We start from the raw sequence: 20549 nt of genomic DNA, 5'->3' as shown, positions 1-20549 counted from the left end.
TCACTGCCACTAATTGTGGTCAGTGATGGTTGGGGGCTACCCATTCATGGTGGATGTGGACAGATACCTGACATGCATGCTTGAGATCAAGCATGTATGCACTACACACACATTATTTCAAAAAAGCTCACTGGACACTTTCCTTTCCTTGTAAAATAATTTCCAATAAACTTTATTTATTCACAAACTGAGTTCGAAATTGCCATCTTTTTTAACACATACAATAAAAAAAAACGTGTCTAAAAGACAGCAATGGCCTGCCCCAGGTCTCCCAGCTACCATCTTTACACAACTTGTTTTCAACAAATGATCGCTGTATAATACAATATTACAATGTGCCCTCAGAATACAGTGGTTGCTTCCATTTTTAGGTTAACTTGTCAAACAGTGCATTCATTATCAATGTCTATACATCTCTATTTTCAGAAGATGAGTCATATAGATAATATAAAAAAACAGCAGAAAATAAACAATGAAAGGACTAATAGCAACAGCTACACAATTCATTACCTTTTCATAGTTGTATTTTTTTGTTTACAGAAAAAAAGGTGTCTTAAGGCTTATGCTGAATCATATGGATTGTTTAACAGAAAATAACAGGACAGCAGAAAGAAAACAGCAATGACATACTGCCCTTTTGCATCAAACTGAACAAAACAGATATTCAATTCACCACCATCATTCAAGTCTATTCTTACTACTGCACCAACAAAAATACAATTAAAAGAAAAGTCATGTAAAAGAAAGCAAGTGACCAGAAGCTTGTTAGTCTTCCAAAATTCCATCAGTCTGAGGGTGCATTATGAAGACATCCGACACTATGGGAATAGCTGGCATCTCCAGCATTCAGATTATTCACAATGTTTCAGCAACTGGTTCCGGAATGTACTCTGATGGAAGGACAGCATCCATGGCTACCTGAATTAATTGTTATTATTGGTAGTAGTCAAATCATGACCATTGTCAATGAGATTATATATACCCCAGCTCTTCCCATGAGAGAGAAGTCATGTTCCTGAGAGCCCTGCCGATGAAGTATAGCAGGGCTGGGAGTGGAGTGTTGAATGCTGGCGGTAAAGAGGAAAACAGTCTCCAATTAACAACATTTTAATTTTCTTCAATTAGGCTCAAATCTAGTTCTGTACAATCCCTCTCAAAGATACTCGGCTGACACTCTTCTCGATCAGGGTCTTCCTCCCCCTCTTCCCCCTCCTCGTCACTCTCGCTGAGAGGACCAATGCTTGTCCTTCCCAGCCCCTCTGGTGAACACGACCCTCTGAAGTCCCCCAAAAAAGGCTCAAAGCCCATGCAAACATCCCCTCCACAAGCCAGCCTCCCACGCTCCATACCACTCAAGGGGTCTGTACTGCGAGTCTGAAAAGACACAAATAGGAGAAACATTTGAGAGAGAGAACAAGGCCTTGTTTACACATGTATCATCCCTCTCTAGAAAAGACAAGAGCGGTCTACATTCAAACCACATGTTCTCTGTTCATGATACAGAAATAAGTAAAGGGTTGTTCCATATGATTTCAATCATTCTGACTGCACCCCTTTTTGATTTGAACGAAACCTTCCATACATGTTTGCCCATGGTAGAAGTGGTCAGAAAGTTACTTTTTTGGACCTGAATGCCAAAACATTCAGGAGATAGATGTGCTCAAAGTTGACCCATTTTGCATACCTCACCCTACCATGACACATCCATGCCTTCATGACCGAAAAAGACAAACGTTTGAGTTTGTTATCATTTGAAAGCATACAAACAGGGTTGTCAAACTATTTGATAATTTCTTTACATAAATTAACTAAAAACCCATCTCAATCAATGAGAGAAAACTTGAAATATACAAGATGGCGGCGTACACTGTCAGATTTCTTCATGGAGCAAAAAATATATTTTAATAGTTTGCTAAATTCAATTTTCTACGGACAGCCTGCAACTAGACAAGGACATTTTATTAAACTCCTGTTTCCACAAATCGAGGATGAAGACAGTATCGCCAAGGTTGGTCGAAAATTCTCTGTGCTACACCAAACTACCTAATCTGTAACTCCCAGTATAATGGATACCCATTTTTTGGGGTTAAAAATCACAATATCTGGTGTTACAATCTGTAGCTAATGTTTTGGCTGATAAATGAACTAAAACATGAATAAAATTGTAATTTCAACTTTCAAACGGTACCACAAAGATGGTTGAAGGTCCACACATCAGATAACGTTGACTTGAGTGGGAATATCCATTGTTTTAAATTAAACTGTCAATCTTCCATAGGAAACCTATTGAAATCATAGAAATATAATAGAATACAGATTTTAATTCATGTTGACATTCAACGGTGGGTGGGTTGACTGGTGGTCATCTTTCTGGTAGTAATTGAAACGTCGAATAAAAACATGAGCTGGCGCACACCCAGAGAAAATTATTTTATGTAGAAGTGCTGAGTAAATGGCAAATAAACTATAAGCTATAAACATAAAGAGAGTTGCACACTATATATAAACTCCCAGTAATTTATTGGGTAAATCACCAACGTTTCGGCATCGCTGTGCCTTCAGGGTAATGTCATAAATGATTGAGCCAGGTTATGTAGACAAACAGTGCAATTAGTGCAACCAATGACAGTTGTGTCATAACTATTAAGTTCATTAGAATGAACTGAGGGAAACTTTAAAAAGCAAAACAATAGTTTATAGCATATTGAATATATTAGGCTATTGTTATATGGAAACAATTAAATATTGTACATAGTATTAGCATCAACATTGTTTAATTCAAATTCACCTACTCAGTATTTTTAATTGTTTCCCATTTCATTACATTTTTTGTTACATGTAATCTTTTGGTTAAACTATAATTCATAATAAACATCATCAACAGGGGGAACATATTGGGTGTATGCTGATAAGCTGTAGAAAGAATATATCAATTTATAAGACTTGTGAACAATTCTCTCTTATGAACAAGGGCCTGAGATCAAAATCAATATTCAGACCACTAGGGGTCAATGTTTTTAGACAGGATATCCAGTAAGCCTCCCTTCATAATAGTAGGATCTCAATGTTACCTCCTCTCCTTGGTAGAGTAACATGCTCAATGCCTTGTGTATTTGAGGGATGATATAAGATGGATAGCTTCAACAAAGTGAGCTGCTACTGGATAGTCAATGTTTTTACACCTGATTGAGCTGTTGTGTTCAGCTAAGTGTTGTTTAAATTGTCCTACGTAGGCTTTCCCACATGAACAGGTGATGAGATAGATACTCCCTTGGTCTTTGCATGAGATGATACCCCTAACAGGGATTTTTAAACCTGGATGTTTTTATAGTGCTATTGCACTGTGCACATGAGCCACATTTGTAGTTCCCATTTGGAATGGGTGTCAAGAGTGTCTGGTGGGCTCAGGGTACAGGTCAGATCTCAGCAAGCCATCTCCAATATTGCGACCACACTTATAGACCACCGAGTGGGGGTTCCTTGAACAGGTGTGCGATATTTTTGTCCGATTGCAGAATATGCCAGTGCTTTTTCAGGATTGCTTTCATTTTCACCAAACACTTGGTGCAAAACACTGTTGCGCTGTTTTTCTTCTTTGGTTGAGTTTTAAGCAATTCCTCTCTTGGTTTTTGAGATATTTTCATCATTTCCGCAATAAGAGTTTTGTCCTTGTAGCCTCTCAATGAAATTATCTGTCTTTTTTTTTAGCATTGCTGTCAAAATCTGTCTGGTGGCCACAGATTCGTTTAACCCTACATAACTGGCTATATGGTAGACCATTCATGAGGGGAAGGGAATGCATACTATCCGCACATAGCAGGGTATTGCGGTCTCTGGGCTTTATGTATAAGTCTGTGTGTAATGCATCACTCTTTGATGATCCATAAGTACCAGTAGTATACTTTTCTCTCATCAGTCTGCATGGTGAATTTGAGGTATTCAGAGCTCTCGTTTAGTAGTTTGTAATTCATTTAGTTCCTGCTTACTTCCTTCCCATAGCACAAAGACATCTATGTATTTCTTCCATAGGAGGCCTTTAGAAAGTAGGGGGTGTGTCTATGTTTTGTAAAGGAGTGCTTCCTCAAATTGTCCCACATACATGCTTGCATAGTAATTGAAACGTAAAAATGAAATAAAATGTCAATAGTGTACCTGCTAAATTGCAGTGGTCTGACGGGATAGGTCCATTCTATGAATTCTGTTTGCATGAATTAAATGGACACCCACCAGGTGTTCAAGAGAATGCCTATTTTACTGTCATCAGTTGAGAAGCAGCAATGTAAATATTTTTCAGTGATGAAAACATGGATGACATCTCATGGTAGGGAGGGGTATGCAAAACAGGTCAACTTTGAGCACCTCTATCTCCTAAATATTTTGCCATTCAGGTCCAAAAAGTAACTTTCTGACCCATTCAGGTTTGCTCATGACAGAAGTGAAGGTTTCATTCAAATCTAAAGGGGTGCAGTCAGAAAGTAATTGAAGTCTCTAAATCAAATGAAATCAAGTTGATATAACTGTTTAGGAAGTGGAAAAATGTAGCATCATATAAAATCTTTGTGATTCTTACAACATGGGCGCAGTAGTTTAGCTAGTTCAGGATTTTCTTTTAAAAATGTGACAAACAATAGAAACAAGGGTAATATGACGCCACATGTCCCTGAAAATTAAATGGGATAGTATTGTCAACTTGAATATAGCAGGCTTGACTACGAAATACTGTCGGTGTAAGCCTAGTCTCGTATGCCCGACTTAAAAACTCTTGTAATAAGCTCCTCCAATGACTGTGGCTGTTGAAAGAGTATTCTAAACCTAAACAGAACACAACGGTTCTACATATACCACATGTAAATGAGTCGGGGAAAATTAACCTGCAACTTTTAAAATGTAAAGTACCATGTTTTTTGTTTTTTTTATGTGAGGGAGTGACTGGGTGAGTGCACTGAAAAGGGACGCCAGACTTTCTTGCAGCTGCATGCAAATTATATGCAAATCCATTCAAGAGTGAGTCTTGGTGTACAGTATAACATTTGCCTGGCATTGCCTACAGGGAGAGCCATTGGCACCCTGCCAATTAACCACACTCAGGGGTTGCGCCCGGGGCATGGGAACAGAAGAAAAGACATCTGTGGCCTGGAACGATTGGTAACAAGAACAATAATACACAGGTATGGTCTGTATTCTAAGGATGGAGTTATGGGTGAAAGTTGCCTCTGCATGTCTATTGATGTTATAAAAATAAATGGTCCATCTCGCTGACAAATGGGAATGTTTCTTACAGTACAGTTAGACTGTGGTTTGACAAGCTTAACAAGGATGCTTTCTCAGCCTTAAAGGCAGACTCAGCGATATGACGTCGATGCTTGGGGTGTGGTGAGTAGTCGGACAAAACGAGTATCAAATCAAATTTTATTGGTCACATACACATGGTTAGCAGATGTTATTGCGAGTGTTGCGAAATGCTTGTATCGTAACGGATATGGGACATTTTCTGGATACGATTTTGATCAGAATATTTTTTGTAATTATCCATAATTGGGGGGGGGGGGGGATGACATTTCCGGGTACCAGCATGCATCTTTCTCATGTCAGTCAGTCGTGTCAGGTTTTACGTGATCTAAATAACTCAACTGGCTAGTTTGCAAAGAGAAGTGTTGGCCGTATGCTCTGATTGTGAAGTTGTAGCTGTCCACTCGCTTCATAATTTCACCTGATCAATTATTCCTTTGGTCTGATAATTTAGATTGCTGCTGCCTGCTACTATGATGAATTGCATGGTGAAGACGTTTGCTATCAAGCTATCAATGTGCATAATATCTAACAAGCGAGGCAAGGGTATGGGGGAAAAAAATTAGGGATGCACGATATATCGGTGAACATATCGGAATCGACCGATATTAGCTAAAAATTCCAACATCGGTATCGGCTCAATGTCTAGTTTAATGCTGATGTTAAAAACCGATGTCAAAGCTACATTGCATACCTATATAACGTAGGTACATGAAGTAATAATGCCACGTAAAATTTTGCGCTACATGTGCGACACAGCATTCCTAACCTAGCCCACACAATGTCTGCTGTGTGGATCGAGCAGCCATTTGAAAGAGTAAGAACATTTCAGCGAGACAACTCAAAGGCGAAATCCATTAAAGCCAAGATAATGGAATTCATTTCCCTTGACAATCCACCGGTGGTCTCTGTCGTGGGTGATGTTGGCTTTCACCAACTGGTCGAGCACCGGTACACACTACCAAGTGCTCTATTTTTAGATGTTGCCCTACCGGAGTTACAGAGTTATAGCGTCACTGCTATTAGCGTCACCACATACATACTATGGAACACCGTTTGGGTCTTTGCTTGTCAAAAATATACAGTAGCACTGTCAAAAACGTCTGCAAACAAGCATATACCGGCCACGAATGATGCGTTTACAATACCGCGTTGGTAATAAAGCATAATTTGTTCAATCGCAACTTCTGCGGTAGCTAGCTTTAGCTTGGTAGCTAGCTAGCACCAATACAACCAGCCTGAAAACAATGACCAGTAGAAACTGCAGGCATTTTCATTATTCTTAGCAATGATTTAGGAATCCTTGTAAGTATTAGCTAGGTTGCCACTAGTTGTTCACCTATTGAAATTGAACTTAATTTCATAAAAATAAATAGTTAGCCAGCTACTTAACCCTGTTGCCCAAAGCTAACATTATGAGCAACCAGCTAGCTTCCTCTGGCTAGTGAGGCTCGAACGGACAATGTGTTGTAAAGCTAGCCACAATAAGGATTAGGCACAAGAGTGGAATTTGCGGTTTGCCTTCAAAAATAAAAGTATGTCATTGACAGTGATGCAAATTAACACAAATAGTAGAATTATGCCATACTTTTATTTAAGGCTAACCGCAAAGTCCACTAATGTGGCTAATCCTTATTGTGTCTAGCTTCACATAGATGGGTCCGACCACCATTAATCAAATAAGAACCATCTTATAAATTAGGGTTATTTTAGATGACACCTAGCTATATAGTTAGCTAGCTATAGCAACTGAAACAGATTATGTCGTGTTATTTGACGTGTATCTTTTTTTCTCACACAAAGACCCAAACAGCGTTCCACAGAAATCCTGGTTGAGAATGAAACGACTGAACAAATGAACAACGAAACAGGACAGTAAGTAAGTGAAAGAAATAGGTTTTGATTAGGTTTTACTGGTAATGGGGACATACGTAAATCCCAACAAAATAACTTTTTGGTCAGTGTGGTGTGTGTGTGTGTAACCTTTATCTAGGCAAGTCAGGTAAGAACAAATTTTTATTTACAATGACGGCCCGAACGATGCTGGGCCAATTGTGCGCCGCTCTAGGGGACTCCCAATCACGGCCGGATGAGATACAGCCTGGATTTGAACCAGGGACTGTAGTGACGCTGAGATCTGAGATGCAGTGCCTTAACACACACATGGACGCAGCGGTCTAACTATTTAACTGTACTAGAATGCTTAAAATGTCGCTAAAAATGTTAAATATCAGTATCGGTTATCTTGGCAAGAAATTATTGGATATCGGTACCGGCCAAAAATGTCATATCGGTGCATCACTAGAAAAAATATTAAACACTGATGCGTATTCTGACTGAGTGACAGCAAACTTGGCTGCCTGCTGCAAATTGAGGACACACATTTTTGCAGTGAGAACGTGCAGGAAGCTATTTTGCCAACATATACTTAGCATATTAAAACACTTTTGTTTTTCCCGATCACAAGTATCATCCAATTTACAGATAATTTACAGATACGACTAGGAGAACGTTGGCACAACTCTAGTAGATGCAGAAAGTAAACAGCAGTGGGTCAATTTCCGCAACAGTAGGGAAGTGGATATTCGACCAGCAGAACAAACATTTAAGATTAGGCATAAGGGTCTAATTTAATGAAGGTTAAAGGTCAACTCAGCAATATGACGTAGGTGCACAAAGTAAACAGCATAGTGGGTTAATTTCCACAACAACTGGGGGGGTTTTAGTGCAAGGCTCAACTTCTCCGCTGTTTTGGTGCCCTGGCTACCCATGTCCATGCGCAGATACTGTGTGTGACTGTATGAGCGCAAAGTCATGCATCTTGCTTATCTCAATATCTGCAGTGCAGCTCGTGGCAACGTCATTTTGCTGAGTCTACTTTTAAAGGGATAGTTCACCCAAATTACATATTGGTTTCCTTACCCGGTATGCAGTCTACGGACAATGTATGACAGGAATCCATGCTTTGGATTTGTTTCCGAATGCTAACGTTCTAGGCTTTGTGGCACAAATCCCATGCATTGCTGTCATACCTTGTCCATAAACTGCTTACAGGGTAAGGAAACCAGTATTCCATTTTGTATCCAACTATCACTTTAACCTTCAAATTAACAACTTTCCTCTGGCTAGCAGATGGCATGTTCCACCACCAACCTACATACGGCAACCATTTCTATTCATTTCCTGACCCTTAATGATTTTTTGTTTACCTGAGTCATCTTGGTGAAATCCAGTACTGGCCGGGCAAATGGTCTGTCTGGGTCACGGCGTCGTTTCAGTCCCGGTTTGAGAAGGAGCAGGTCACAGGGCTGTGAGTGGCAGCGAGGGAGCTGAGGGGGGATGGCCCGACGAAGAGAGGACGGGGTGCTGCAGGCAGAGGAGGGCAAAGCAGGCACAGCCGGAGGGGGTGCTGCACAATGGGGTGGAACTGGAGGCGGGGGCAGGAACTGGGCGGCAGCCTCTCTGATAAGGACAGGTGACAGAGAGAAGCGTCGCTGTGGAGGAAGGGGAGGGTGGAGCGGGGACGGAGAGGAGCATGATGATGGGGAGTGGAAGAAACAGCAGCAGGCGCCTCCTCCAGCAGTGTCACTGGGGTCCCATGGGAAATTCCAGGGCAGTGGGGAGTCAGGAGAGAGAGCAATGCTAAAGAATGTGGGGCTTGAAGAAGAGTGTAGTGAAGAGGTTAGAGATGAGCTAGGAGCACGAAGCGGACAAGGCCCCCCGGCTACCCCTCCACTGTGGCATTGACGATTCACAGGTGTCCAGACCCTCGAAGCGCTGGGCCGCCAGGTGTAACGGCAGCGTGAAAGGTCCTCTGGCACGGACAGTGAACGACAGTGGCGTTTGGGGGGTGGCGGGGGGGGAGGGGGTGCACCTGGAAAAGACAGGTCTGTCACTGAGGTGCTTGGGACCAGGGGCCGGTGCAGGGCTTCCCCCTCTGCCAGGCGAGTTTCGGGGGGAACCAGAGGGACAGGGCAGGGGGGGAAGCTGGAGCTCAGCACACCCTGCAGGCCAGGCTTGGAGGGAGGGCAGAGCTGCCAATAACCACTCTCTATTAGGGAGAAGGAGAAAGATGATACCATAAATTAGAGCTGGAATGATTAACCAAAAATGTCGACATCAACCAAACTGACCACTTATCATATACATTTTACAATACCAGAGAAAATGTGAAGTTTGAAAAGAGTCTGCTAATTTGGGCAATTCCTTACGGGACATTTGATAACTACTACAATCAAAGTAGTAGTAGCAGTTACAAGTATACAAACGTAACTATGGTGCACATTAATGTGAGACTTATCGTTCTATTTATTGTTTGAAATCCATATCATAATAAATATACTGAATTTTGTCCATATCGCCCAGCTCTAACATTAATAGAAACTACTGTTGAGGTTTCTTTAATACAATAATATGTGAGAAAATCTAAGAAAAGCAATTAATTCCTGATACAAATGTAGTTGCAGCTTGCTCTTGACAATGACAGCGGTCCTGAAGCCAATTTCCTGCAATTCTATCCATTTTACCATGGGGTTTTGAACTGTGTATTTAAATAATGTATTCTCGACATATAAACGTTGTTGCTCATTCTAATATTTCTACAGTGTGACTATAAATGAGAACTTGTTCTCAACTGGCCTACCTGGTTAAATAAAGGTGAAACAAATAAAAAACACCCATATTTATTTATATACTGGATTCTTGACATAGCTTACTTAGGGCTGGGTGATATGGCCAAAATATTATATCACAGTATTTTATTTATTACAGTACAACGGCATTTTATGTTTTTTAATAATAAAATATCTACATTTGCTTTATGAGTAGTGCGTGACCCTAGGGTGGCAACAAACACATTCTAAGTGATTTCAATGGGTCTTTCTCCATTCTGATTGAACAGTATAAAACAATTCAACACCAAGTGTCATAATTTTCCATTTCTGCATTTGAGATCATTTCCACACTGCCACGTAGGGCAGCACGATATGGGCAAGTAATCTGGGCCTTATTTTAACCAAATGTTGCAATTTGACTTGCGATTTAGAGCAAAACACTTGCGTTAACTGTTGGAATCATGGGAATAGAATGTCTATTCTAATTACATAGTTAGAATATAATAGTGGGCACTTTTAATACATTGTTGTTTGACATGACAACGAATGAAAATGCCAGGGAGGAGTTATTGTGACAGGGTAGAAACTAATGTGTTGATAGGTGTTTCCTAGGGGACCCTATAATCTTTGGCTACATTGAATGTTTTCTCTTAGCTACTTCATGTAGATAACATTCTTGCTTTGCGTTTACCTCTTTAATTTAGAAGACACTGTTGCACAAACAACATGCTGATTACGTCTACGCAATCACTGGTATTATCAGACTGCATTAGCTAGCTAGCGATTAGCATTAGCGGCTAAAAAGATTTAGGAACACATTGCTAAGAAAAGACAAACTAGCTGTTTACAGATGTAACAAACACAAGCTAATAGTGTAACTATAGAATGCTAGTAGATTTATATTAAGAAGCAAAGTGACAACTGCATCGTTGTTATCAACTGTGTTGCATATGCTGCATTGACCATGCAGACTGAAGGCAAGTGTCTCCTGATTGTGGAACATCAAATGCGCTCCTTAAGTGACAGGGGGCGTGGCTAGGTCTGTGTGGAAAGCGGCATAGAGTGGAGAGAGATGACTCCAGTAGCGAAGTAAACTATAAAGGGACACTACACATTGCGTATCACATTTAACAAACCAAACATTCACATAGATGGGTCCGACCACCATTAATCACCATTAACCATTAAGTCCGACCACCATTAATCAAAGTACAGAAGGTAAAGTAAAAACCCAAACCAGTCCGTGCATCAATACCTGTATATAGCAAAAAAACGGTATACCGCCCAGCCCTAAGCTTACTCTAATAAACTCAGCAAAAAAAAGAAACTGACCTTTTTCAAGATAATTCGTAAAAATCCAAATAACTTCACAGATCTTCATTGTAAACGGTTTAAAACGCTTTCCCATGCTTGAACCATAACAATTAATGAACATGCACCTGTGGAACGGTCGTTAAGACACTAACAGCTTACAGGCGTAGGCAATTAAGGTCACAGTTATGAAATCTTAGGACACTAGAGGCCTTTCTAAGGACTCTGAAAAACACCAAAAGAAAGATGCCCAGGGTCCCTGCTCATCGGTGTGAACGTGCCTTAGGCATGCTGCAAGCAGGCATGAGGACTGCAGATGTGGCCAGGGCAATACATCGCAATGTCCGTACTGTGAGACGCCTAAGACGGCGCTACAAGGAGACAGGACGGACAGCTGATCGTCCTCGCAGTGGCAGACCACGTGTAACAAAACCTGCACAAGATCGCTACATCCGAACATCACACCTGCGGGACAGGTACAGGATGGCAACAACTGCCGAGATACACCAGGAACGCACAATCCCTCCATCAGTGCTTAGACTGTCCGCAATAGGCTGAGAGAGGCTGGACTGAGGGCTTGTAGGCTTGTTTTAAGGCATGTCCTCACCAGACATCACCAGCAAAAACGTCACCTATGGGCACAAACCCACCGTCGCTGGACCAGACAGGACTTGCAAAAAGTGCTCTTCAAGTGACGAGTCGCGGTTTTGTCTCACCAGGAGGGTGATGGTCGGATTCACGTTTATAGTCTAAGGAATGAGCATTACACCGAGGCCTGTACTCTGGAGAGGGATTGATTTGGAGGTGGAGGGTCCGTCATGGTCTGGGGCGGTGTGTCACAGCATCATCGAACTGAGCTTGTTGTCATTGCATGCAATCTCAACGCTGTGCGTTACAGGGAAGACATCCTCCTCCCTCATGTGGTACCCTTCCTGCACTCATCCCTCCAGCATGCCAATGCCACCAGCCATACTGCTCGTTCTGTGCGTGATTTCCTGCAAGACAGGATTGTCAGTGTTCTGCCATGGCCAGCAAAGAGCCCGGATCTCAAACCCATTGAGCACGTCTGGGACCTGTTGGATCGGAGGGTGAGGGCTAGGGCCATTCCCCCCAGAAATATCTGGGAACTTGCAGGTTCCTTGGTGGAAGAGTGGGGTAACATCTCACAGCAAGAACTGGCAAATCGGGTGCAGTCCATGAGGAGGAGATGCACTGCAGTACTTAGTGCAGCTGGTGGCCACACCAAATACTGACTGTTACTTTTGATTTTGACCCCCACTTTGTTCAGGGACACATTCCATTTCTGTTAATCACATTTCTGTGGAACTTGTTCAGTTTATGGTCTCAGTTGTTTAATCTTATGTTGACACAAATATTTACACATGTTAAGTTTGCTGAAAATAAAATGCAATTGACAGTGAGTGGATGTTTCTTTTTTTGCTGAGTTTATATCTACTGCTGTACACAGTGCATTCGGAAAGTATTCAGACCACTTGCCCTTTTCCACATTTTGTTACGTTATAGCCTTCCTCTAAAATCAAACATTTCTTTCCTCAAACGACACACAATACCACGTAACTACAAAGCGAAAACAGATTTTTAGAAATTCTTGCAAATGTATAAATGTTTTTTTATTTTTTTATAACAGAAATACTTTAGTTACACAAGTACACAAGACCCTTTGCTGTGAGACTCGAAATTGAGCTCAGGTGCATCCTGTTTCCATTGATCATCATTGAGATCTTTCTACAACTTGATTGGAGTCAACTTGTGGTAAATTACATTGATTGGACAGGATTTGGAAAGGCACACACCAGTCTATATAAGGTCTAACAGCATGTCAGAGCAAAAACCAAGCCATGAGGTCGAAGGAATTGTCTGTAGAGCTCCGAGACAGGATTGTGTCAAGGCACAGATCTGGGGAAGGGTACAAAAACAATTTCTCCAGCATTGAAGGTCCCCATAAACAGTGGCCTCCATCATTAAATGGAAGAAGTCCGTAACCATCAAGACTTCCTAGAGCTGGTTGACTGGCCAAACTGAGCAATCAGAGAAGGGCCTTGGTCAGGAAGGTGACCAAGAACCCAATGGTCACTCTGACAGAGCTCCTATGTGGAGATGGGAGAACCTTCTAGAAGGACAACCATCTCTACAGCACTCCACCTTTATGTTAGGGTGGCCAGACAGAAGCCACTCCTCAGTGGCAAAAGGCACCTAAAGGACTCAGCCCATGAGAAACAAGATTCTCTGATCTGATGAAACCAAGATGGAACTCTTTGGCCTGAATGCCAAGTGTCACATCTGGAGGAAACCTGGCACCATCCCTACAGTAAAGCATGGGTGTCAGCATCATGCTGTGGGGATGTTTTTCAGAGTTAGGGACTTGGAGACTACTCAGGATCTACGCAAAGATAAACGGAGCAAAGTACAGAGAGATCCTTGATGAAAACCTGCCTTAGATCGCTCAGGACCGCAGACTACGGTGAAGGTTCACCTTCCAACAGGACAACGACGCTAAGCACACAGCCAAGAAAACGCAGGACTGTCTTCGGGACAAGTTTCTGAATGTCCTTGACTGGCCCAGCCAGAGCCCAGACTTGAACACAATCCACCATCTCTGGACAGATCTGAAAATAGCTGTGCAGCGACGCTCCCCATCCAACCTGACAAAGCTTGAGGAGCTGCAGAGAAGAATGGGAGAAACTCCCCAAATATAGGTGTGCCAAGCTTGTAGCGTCACACCCAAGGTTGTAATCGCTGCCAAAGGTTCTTCAACAAAGTAAAGTGTCTGAATACCTAAATGTGATTTCAGTTTAAATACATTTGAAATAAAATAATTAAAAACTGTTTTTTCTTTGTCATTATGGGGTATTGTATGTATCTTGATGAGGGTAACATAACAATTTAAACATTTTTAGAATAAGGCTGTAACATAACAAAATGTGGAAAAAGTCAAGGGTTCGGAATAATTTCCGACCGCACTGTATTGCTGAGTCTACCTTTAAGAAGACTCCCTTTGCATGATCAGCCTGAGAAGATACATGTGTGCAATAGATCACGTAATGTGGTTTCCTGTTTAACAACCTATACAAACATTTCCTTTCTGTCATTTGGAATTCACTTCCATTAGTCTGTGCTCTTATCAACGTGGCAACAGTGCAAAGCCAAAAGGTACAATGCAAGACATTGTTTCACTTGTACATACTCACCAGGCATCAATCCATCTGTAGGCCAGCAAATTCCTAGGTTGTTGGGGTCCAGCAGAAACTGGAAGACAGACATGTTCATTGAGGAGCAAAAGCACAGGAAAAAAATTCAGAACGGCTCAAATGACAGAAAGAGACATAAATGGTCATGAAGCTGAGTACTGTTACAATCAAGACAAGGACATGCAAGCAGAGTCTTAGGCTGACACATAAGTGGGCTCCCGAGTGGTGCATCGGTCTAAGGCACTGCATCTCAGTGCTAGAGGCATTACTACAACCGGCCGTGATCGGGAGTCCCATAGGGCGCCGCACAATTTGCCAAGCGTCGTGCAGGTTAGGGGAGGGTTTGGTCCTTATTGTAAAATAAGAATTTGTTCTTGACTGCAAATCAAATTTTATTAGTCATATGCGCCGAATACAACAAGTGTAGACCTTACAGTGAAACGCTTACTTAGGAGCCCCTAACCAACAATGCAGTTTAAAAATACATACAAAAAAAACATAAGAAATAAAAGTAACAAGAAATTAAAGAGCAGCAGTAAAATAACAATGCAAGACTATATACAGAGGGGGTACTGGTACAGAGTAGAGGTCAACCGATTAATTAGGGCCGATTTCAAGTTTTCGTAACAATCGTTAATCGTTATTTTTGGACACCGATTGTGGCCGAATCTTTTTTCTTTTTTTTTTACACCTTTATTTAACTAGGCAAGTCAGTTAAGGACACATTCTTATTTTCAATGACAGCCTAGGAACGGTGGGTTAACTGCCTTGTTCAGGGGCAGAACGACAGATTTTTACCTTGTCAGCTCGGGGATTCGTTTTTGCAACCTTCCGGTTACTAGTCCAACGCTCTAACCACCTGCCTTACATTGCACTCCACGAGGAGCCTGCGTGGCAAGCTGACTACCTGTTACGCAAGGGCAGCAAGAAGCCAAGGTAAGTTGCTAGCTAGCATTAAACTTATCTTGTAAAAAACAATAAATCTTAACATAATCACTAGTTAACTACACATGGTTGATGATATTACCAGTTTATCTAGCGTGTCCTGCGTTGTATATAATCGATGCGGTGCCTGTTAATTTCTCATCGAATCACAGCCTAACGGGTGATGATTTAACAAGCGCATTCGCGAAAAAAGCACTGTCGTTGCACCAATGTGTACCTAATAGAGGTTGACCGATAATTCGAAATGGCCGATTAATTAGGGCCGATTTCAAGTTTTCGTAACAATCGTTAATCGGTATTTTTGGAGACCGATTGTGGCCGATTTTTTTTTTTTTACACCTTTATTTAAAATCAATACACAGAAGTATATATTTTTAAACCTGCATATTTAGCTAAAAGAAATCCAGGTTAGCAGGCAATATTAACCAGTTGAAATTGTGTCACTTCTCTTGCGTTCATTGCACGCAGAGTCAGGGTATATGCAACAGTTTGGGCCGCCTGGCTCGTTGCGAACTAATTTGCCAGAATTTTACGTAATTATGACATAACATTGAAGGTTGTGCAATGTAACAGGAATATTTAGATTTATGGATGCCACCCGTTAGATAACATACGGAACAGTTCCATATTTCACTGAAAGAATAAACGTTTCGTTTTCGAGATGATTGTTACAGGATTCGACCATATTAATGACCTAAGGCTCGTATTTCTGTGTGTTATGTTATAATTAAGTCTATAATTTGATATTTGATAGAGCAGTCTGACAGCGATGGTAGGCAGCAGCATGCTCGTAAGCATTCATTCAAACAGCACTTTCATGCGTTTGCCAGCAGCTCTTCGCTGTGCTTCAAACAATTAGCTGTTAATGACTTCAAGCCTATCAACTCCCGAGATTAGGCTGGGGTTACCCGATGTGAAATGGCTAGCTAGTTAGCGGGGTGCGCGCTAATAGCGTTTCAATCGGTGACGTCACTCGCTCTGAGACCTTGAAGTAGTTGTTCCCCTTGCTCTGCAAGGGCCGCGGCTTTTGTGGAGCGATGGGTAACGATGCTTCGAGGGTGGCTGTTGTCAATGTGTTCCTGGTTCGAGCCCAGGTAGGGGCGAGGAGAGGGATGGAAGCTATACTGTTACACTGGCAATACTAAAGTGCCTATAAGAACATCCAATAGTCAAAGTATATGAAATACAAACGGTAGAGAGAAATAGTCCTATAATTCCTACAACCTAAAACTTCATACCTGGGAATATTGAAGACTCATGTTAAAAGGAACCACCAGCTTTCATATGTTCTCATGTTCTGAGCAAGGAACTTAAACGTCGGCTTTTTTTACATGGCCCATATTGCACTTTTACTTTCTTCGCCAACACTTTATTTTTGCATTATTTAAACCAAATTGAACATGTTTCATTATTTATTTGAGGCAAAAATGATTTTATTGATGTATTATATTAAGTTAAAATAAGTGTTCATTCAGTATTGTTGTAATTGTCATTACAAATAAATAATACATTTTAAAAAATTGGGGGGGAAATTATAAAGTGTTTTTAAAAAATGTTTTTTTTATTATATATAAAAAAAAAAAAAAAAACACGGCCGATTAATCGGTATCGGCTTTTTTTGGTCATCCAATAAATCGGTATCGGCGTTGAAAATTCATTTTCGGTCGACCTCTAGTACAGAGTCAATGTGCGGGGGCACCGGTTAGTCGAGGTAATATGTACATGTAGGTAGAGCAATTAAAGTGACTATGCATAAATAACAGAGTAGCAGCGGTGTAAAGGGGGGGAATGCAAATAGTCTGGGTAGCCATTTGATTAGATGTTCAGGAGTCTTATGGCTTGGGGGTAAGAGCTGTTTAGAAGCTTCTTGGACCTAGACTTGGCGTACCGGTACCGCTTGCCGTGCGGTAGCAGAGAGAACAGTCTATGACTAGAGTGGCTGGATTCTGACAATTTTTAGAGCCTTCCTCTGACATCGCCTGGCATAGAGGTCCTGGATGGCAAGAAGCTTGATGTATTGGGCCATACGCAGTACCCTCTGTAGTGCCTTGTGGTCGGAGGCCGAGCAGTTGCCATACCAGGCAGGATGCTCTCAAATGGTGCAGCTGTAGAACCTTTTGAGGATCTGAAGACCCATGCCAAACCGTTTCAGTCTCCTGAGGGGGAATAGGTTTTGTCGTGCCCTCCTCACGACTGTCTTGGTGTACTTGGACCATGTTAGTTTGTTGGTGTTGTGGACACTTGCTCGGTCCTCTTTTTCCTGTAGCCCATAATCATCTCCTTTGTGTTGTTCACGTTGAGGGAGAGGTTGTTGTCCTGGCACCACACGGCCAAGACTCTGACCTCCTCCCTATTGGCTGTCTCGTCGTTGTCTGTGATCAGGCCTACCACTGTTGTGTCGTTGGCAAACTTACTGACGGCGTTGGAGTCATGCCAATGCAGTCATGAGTGAACAGGGAGTACAGAAAGGGACTGAGCACGCACCACTGAAGGGCCCCTGTGTTGAGGATCAGCGTGGCGGATGTGTTGTTACCTACCCTTACCACCTGGGGGCGGACCGTCAGGAAGTCCAGGATCCAGTTGCAGAGGGAGGTGTTTAGTCCCAGGGTCCTTAGCTTATTGATGAGATTTGAGGGCACTATGGTGTGGGACGCTGAGCTGTAGTCAATGAATAGCATTCTCACATAGGTGTTCCTTTTGTCCAGGTGGGAAAGGGCAGTGTGGAGTGCAATAGATTGCATCATCTGTGGATCTGTTAGGGCGGTATGCAAATTGGAGTGGGTCTAGGGTTTCTGGGATGATGGTGTTGATATGAGCCATGACCAGCCTTTCAAAGCACTTCATGGCTACAGACGGGAGTGCTACGGGTCAGTAGTCATTTAGGCAGGTGAACTTCGTGTTCTTGGGCACAGGGACTACGGTGGCCTGCTTAAAACATGTTGGTATTACAGACTCAGACAGGGAGAGGTTGAAAATGTCAGTGAAGACACTTGCCAGTTGGACAGCGCATGCTCTCAGTACACGTCCTGGTAATCCGTTTGGCCCTGCGGCCTTGTGAATGTTGACCTGTTTAAAGGTCTTACATCCGTTGCGGAGAGAGTGATCACACAGTCTTCCGGAACAGCTGGTGCTCTTATTTATGTTTCAGACTTGCCTAGTGAAATAAAGGTTAAATAAAAAACCTTACCACGTTGAGGGCCCTTTGGTGAGCGTTGCCGTCCAGACTATGTTTCTCCAGATGCTCGATCAGTGAAACCATGCATGGTTGCGAGGTGGTGGGCAGTGTTGAGGGGAAGGGGTGTGTCCCTCTATCTGTTCTTCCGTCTAATTGTGACTGGCAGAGCTTCTCTGGCACCTCCACTCCTCCTCTGGGCCAGGTTGCCCTGCCCAGTCTCACTGGGACATGGTCATCACTGTAGTCAGCTCACCTGAAGGGTAAAGTCCGACAGCAGGACGGACCAGTGTTACCAAAAGGAAATGACAGGGCAGGGGTTTTCAAATAGAGGTGATAACAGCTTTCCCATTTGAGCGGTAATGTTTTAGGACATTTGTAATCACATTTTCATGTTCTGTACAGTTTGCCATATTGCCTTTTGGTAACCCATCACTTTCTCTATCTTACAGAGTAGACAAATTAAGCCTAGATGTTAAAATGGGGTCTTTTCCAGACCTGACATAACTTTAACACATCTTTAGATGCTCAACCACTGACCAAACGTGCTCACTGAGGTGTTCAGACACACCATCTCTGAATGCAGAAATAATGGTGACAGGTGCCTGGGGAACGCAAGTACGACGATTCAAGGGTCAAGGGGCCTGTTTTCCAGAGATGGCCTTCCTGATGCCACTCGGGGGGTTATTGAATACCTACTCAAGATCACGAGGCACATGTCCGACAACCAAAAAATGTAACCAAAAACGAACACCTCAACCAGTAACCTTAATTATGGCTACGTGAATTTGAAAAGGGTGCATACTGAGGTCCAATCTGGCAAAGTACCAAGCATGTCATGATCGATCATGAACTGGCATGCTCTTCTTCACTCAATAACAATACTTGCAACGGAACAGATTGAGAAAAAGCTTCTTAGCTAGCTAACGTTTGATAGCTACCATTTTGATAAGGACATTTGGAAAGCCAGAATGATGGCTACATAACTAGTTTATATCAAATGATGGTATCCTTGCTGTCCATTACAAACCTTTCAAATGAGCAATGTGTGGTAGCGAGCTATTCATTCACAATTATTATATCATATTTTTTAAGGTCGGTCTAAACCCCTTTACAGAATATGAAGCCTTCACTTAGCTAGCTCAGTCAAGATGACTAACGTTAGAAATAGCAAGCCGCACTGACAATATGATGCTAACTAGCTCGGTTAGCTAACGCAAATCGTAATTTGTATGGTTAGCAAGGAAGCTAGCTTAGCGTACATCCCTTTAACCGATTATGCAGACTTGCGGACACATCCACACAAAAACATAGTTTGTTAGTCTGTAATAAACAAATGAATTATTACCCCCTACCCGATTAGATCACTAGCTGTCGAGGCTCGCTAGCTATTATTGCATGCATTTCTTGCTACTACAGCCTTGGACCGCTGTGCCATGTCTAGGACGCGTGCTTGCAAAACACGGCCATACATTTTATAATGCAGTGAGACATTTCAGATAAATAAAACTGCTATCAATAACTTTTCTTTGTAACGGCTACTCGATTAAAATGTCGTTCTTACCTCGACCAACACCACCGGACATCAGGCCTTACAAGGGTTAAACGCTGCTCGTGAAGGATAAACCAATTTGGAGCCTGTGCAGCACGCGACTGGCAGCCAGGTTAGTATCTGTGTTTCCGATATTATTGACCTATTAAAAAGCATAACATGTACCAGAACCTTGGTTGATTACAATATCTGGAACATAAAATTAACGTCATAATCAACGTACCATTGAAATATACAAGACATATCAATCTTAGACAAAATAGCACAGCGTACAATTCAGTCGTCCATTTAAAATAAATTAAAAACGTTCAAACCTGTGAGCGAATTGAATGTATAAATAGGGGGCGCCCAAGCAGTGGGCGCATTCGATGATAATTCAAACAAAAGATTGAAGTAGCTGACGTGCAATAGTGTATAATTTTAAAAGAGCAGACAAAAACATTTTTTTAAAGGATGTC

At 42.0% G+C, this 20549-nt stretch overlaps 1 protein-coding gene across 1 annotated transcript; it reads right to left on the bottom strand.

The window, feature by feature from the left end:
* Nucleotides 1-164: 164 nt before the first annotated feature.
* Nucleotides 165-20365, bottom strand: LOC120044415 (protein FAM53C-like). Its single transcript, XM_038989064.1, has 5 exons — nt 20104-20365; nt 18555-18795; nt 14423-14480; nt 8499-9340; nt 165-1374 (listed from the first exon to the last, which is right to left on the bottom strand). Exons 2-5 carry the CDS (start codon nt 18624-18626, stop codon nt 1108-1110), a joined length of 1239 nt encoding a protein of 412 aa, XP_038844992.1. The 5' UTR covers nt 18627-18795; nt 20104-20365; the 3' UTR covers nt 165-1107.
* Nucleotides 20366-20549: the final 184 nt, after the last annotated feature.

The sequence above is a fragment of the Salvelinus namaycush genome, chromosome 3 (genome assembly GCF_016432855.1).
Source record: "Salvelinus namaycush isolate Seneca chromosome 3, SaNama_1.0, whole genome shotgun sequence".
Classification (NCBI taxonomy): Eukaryota; Metazoa; Chordata; class Actinopteri; order Salmoniformes; family Salmonidae; genus Salvelinus; species Salvelinus namaycush.
The sequence above is the reverse complement of the archived record's forward strand: the minus strand, read 5'-3'. Positions and strand labels throughout refer to the sequence as shown.